Source organism: Acanthisitta chloris, unplaced genomic scaffold (genome assembly GCF_000695815.1).
Source record: "Acanthisitta chloris isolate BGI_N310 unplaced genomic scaffold, ASM69581v1 scaffold2665, whole genome shotgun sequence".
NCBI lineage: Eukaryota > Metazoa > Chordata > Aves > Passeriformes > Acanthisittidae > Acanthisitta > Acanthisitta chloris.
In genome coordinates this window covers 16633-18624 of record NW_008673016.1, presented here as the reverse complement: position 1 = coordinate 18624, position 1992 = coordinate 16633, and the positions used below count along the sequence as shown (strand labels likewise).

General features: G+C 42.6%; 1 protein-coding gene across 1 annotated transcript in view; it reads right to left on the bottom strand.

The window, feature by feature from the left end:
* Positions 1–394: 394 nt before the first annotated feature.
* Positions 395–1992, bottom strand: part of CHST10 (carbohydrate sulfotransferase 10) — a 13832-nt gene continuing 12234 nt past the window's right edge. The window contains exon 5 of the mRNA XM_009074731.1: positions 395–1855. Within this exon, the coding sequence (XP_009072979.1) occupies positions 1318–1855 (538 nt within the window). The 3' untranslated portion in view covers positions 395–1317. The remainder of the gene's footprint in view (positions 1856–1992) is intronic.

Sequence of the window (1992 nt, the reverse complement as noted above, 5' to 3'; positions counted from 1 at the left end):
CCTTTTCTCCTTGAGCAGTAGGGATTGAGATTCAGATTAGATGTTAGGAAAACTTTTTTCCCTGTTAGGGTGTTCAGGCACTGGAATAGATTGCCCAGGGAGGTGGTGCAGTCACCATCCCTGGAAGTGTTTCAGAGGTGTCTGGATCTGACACTGGAGGATCTGGTTTAGGGTTTAGGGGTTCCAGCAGTGACAGGTTAATGGTTGGACTGGATGATCTTAGAGGTCTCCTCCAACCTTCATTCTATGGGAGATGAATTTTCAGAGGGAAATAAACTTTCTGTTCTCTGAGGTACTGAATATTGAGCAAGGTTGGATGTAAGAAAAAGGTAGATCACTAATCCAGGTAACTCTAGCAGCTCTTTAATATGACATTGAACTTTTGTGATTTTTTTTTATTAATCTTAACTGTTAGAAGAAAAAACAAGTTAAATGGTGTGAGAGCATCTCGTGATTATTGTATGTGCTCCCACAAATACAATTAATACCTTAAAATAAATTTCCTTAAAGTTTCCCTAGTAGTTTCATATTTCTTCTATGCTCCATTTGCATCTGGTGTTCTCAGGTAACTTACACAGCCGGGAGTTTAACAGTATCTTGAGAATCCAAAGTAGAATTATGAAGCTCAATAGATCAGTAGTAAGTACAGCAGACACTTAAGTACAGAGACAGCTGAGCTCTGGGACCAGTCCCTTTTTTAACATCTCTAAAGCTTCTGTCTAATTAGGTTCATTTTGTGACAAACAAGAATGGGATTAGATCAGCATTACTGTTATTATAGCAGCCACATGACAGAACCTAGATGATTTTATTTGTTGAGCATTTCATCAAGTTTTAGTCCTGTACTGGCCTCTCATTTGCAAAGCTCATGGGAGACTACCCAACTCTCTCATGAGCAAGAGTCACCATGTTTACCCACATGTCAGAGTGAACCTACAGTGAAACTGCCATCGTTATAAATACTTCACCACACCTTAAAAATGCCATTCTGTCTGGGAGAAGAAGAGGAAGATCACAGCCCATTTGTTCCCCTTTTTTCTTTTTTTTTTTTTTACCTGGAGGGAAGAGAGGAGAAGTGGAGTTCTGTATTTCAGATAACAGAGACATCATTCCTAACAGATTATGTGATGTTTCACTGAAAACATGGTCAGTAAACAACAACTAGAAGCCCCTACTTGTTCATACGACAAATACTTCACTGAAAAATGGAGCAACATCAAAAAGCTAGAAAACAAATGGTCATTCTCAGCTCTGTCTGTGCTGCAGCTGGTATTCAGATTAATCCAAGAGACACTTCTTCAGAGCTTAGCCCAGGTGTCAGTTAAGCAGGAAATCTGGCTCCGGATAACCAAAGAGTTTGAAATCGCCTTCGAATCGTGCATAGAGGCGTCTGATGTCTCTCTTGCTAATTCCTGAAAAATACCTCTCCACTTTTGTTCTGTTGTACACTGTTATGCCTGGTGGGATCGTGGGGTATGACACCAGGTGGTCTATGCCTGCTGCTTTCAGGATATAGGGAGCATCGTCCTCCAGGGTCTCGTGGTGTCCGATCACGCTGTAGGTGATCTCGCAGGGAGCACAAAGTTCCACGTATGTTACCCAGTGGATGATGTGGTCACCAAACTGCACATCCAGCCAGCGGTGGTTGGGGTCCCCCAGATAGCGCACGAAATCCTCAAACTGCAGCCCCTTGGTCTCCGTGCGATTCCTGCGGTACTTCCGGATGATGCCAGGAGCAATTTCGTGCCGGTACCAAGGTTCAAACCGAGGATTGTGCACAAACTTGTCTTTAAATGCAGAAATGAGTCTTTCAAATGGATCTCTAACGATAAAAAACTTGAAGTATAAATTCAATCTAAACAGAAGAAGGGGAAAAAAAGAAATTAAATCACAGAATCATAGAATTAGGGGTTGGAATGGACCCTAGAGATCATCTAGTCCCAACCCCCCTGCCCTGGGCAGGGGCACCTCCCTACTACACCAGGTTGCTCC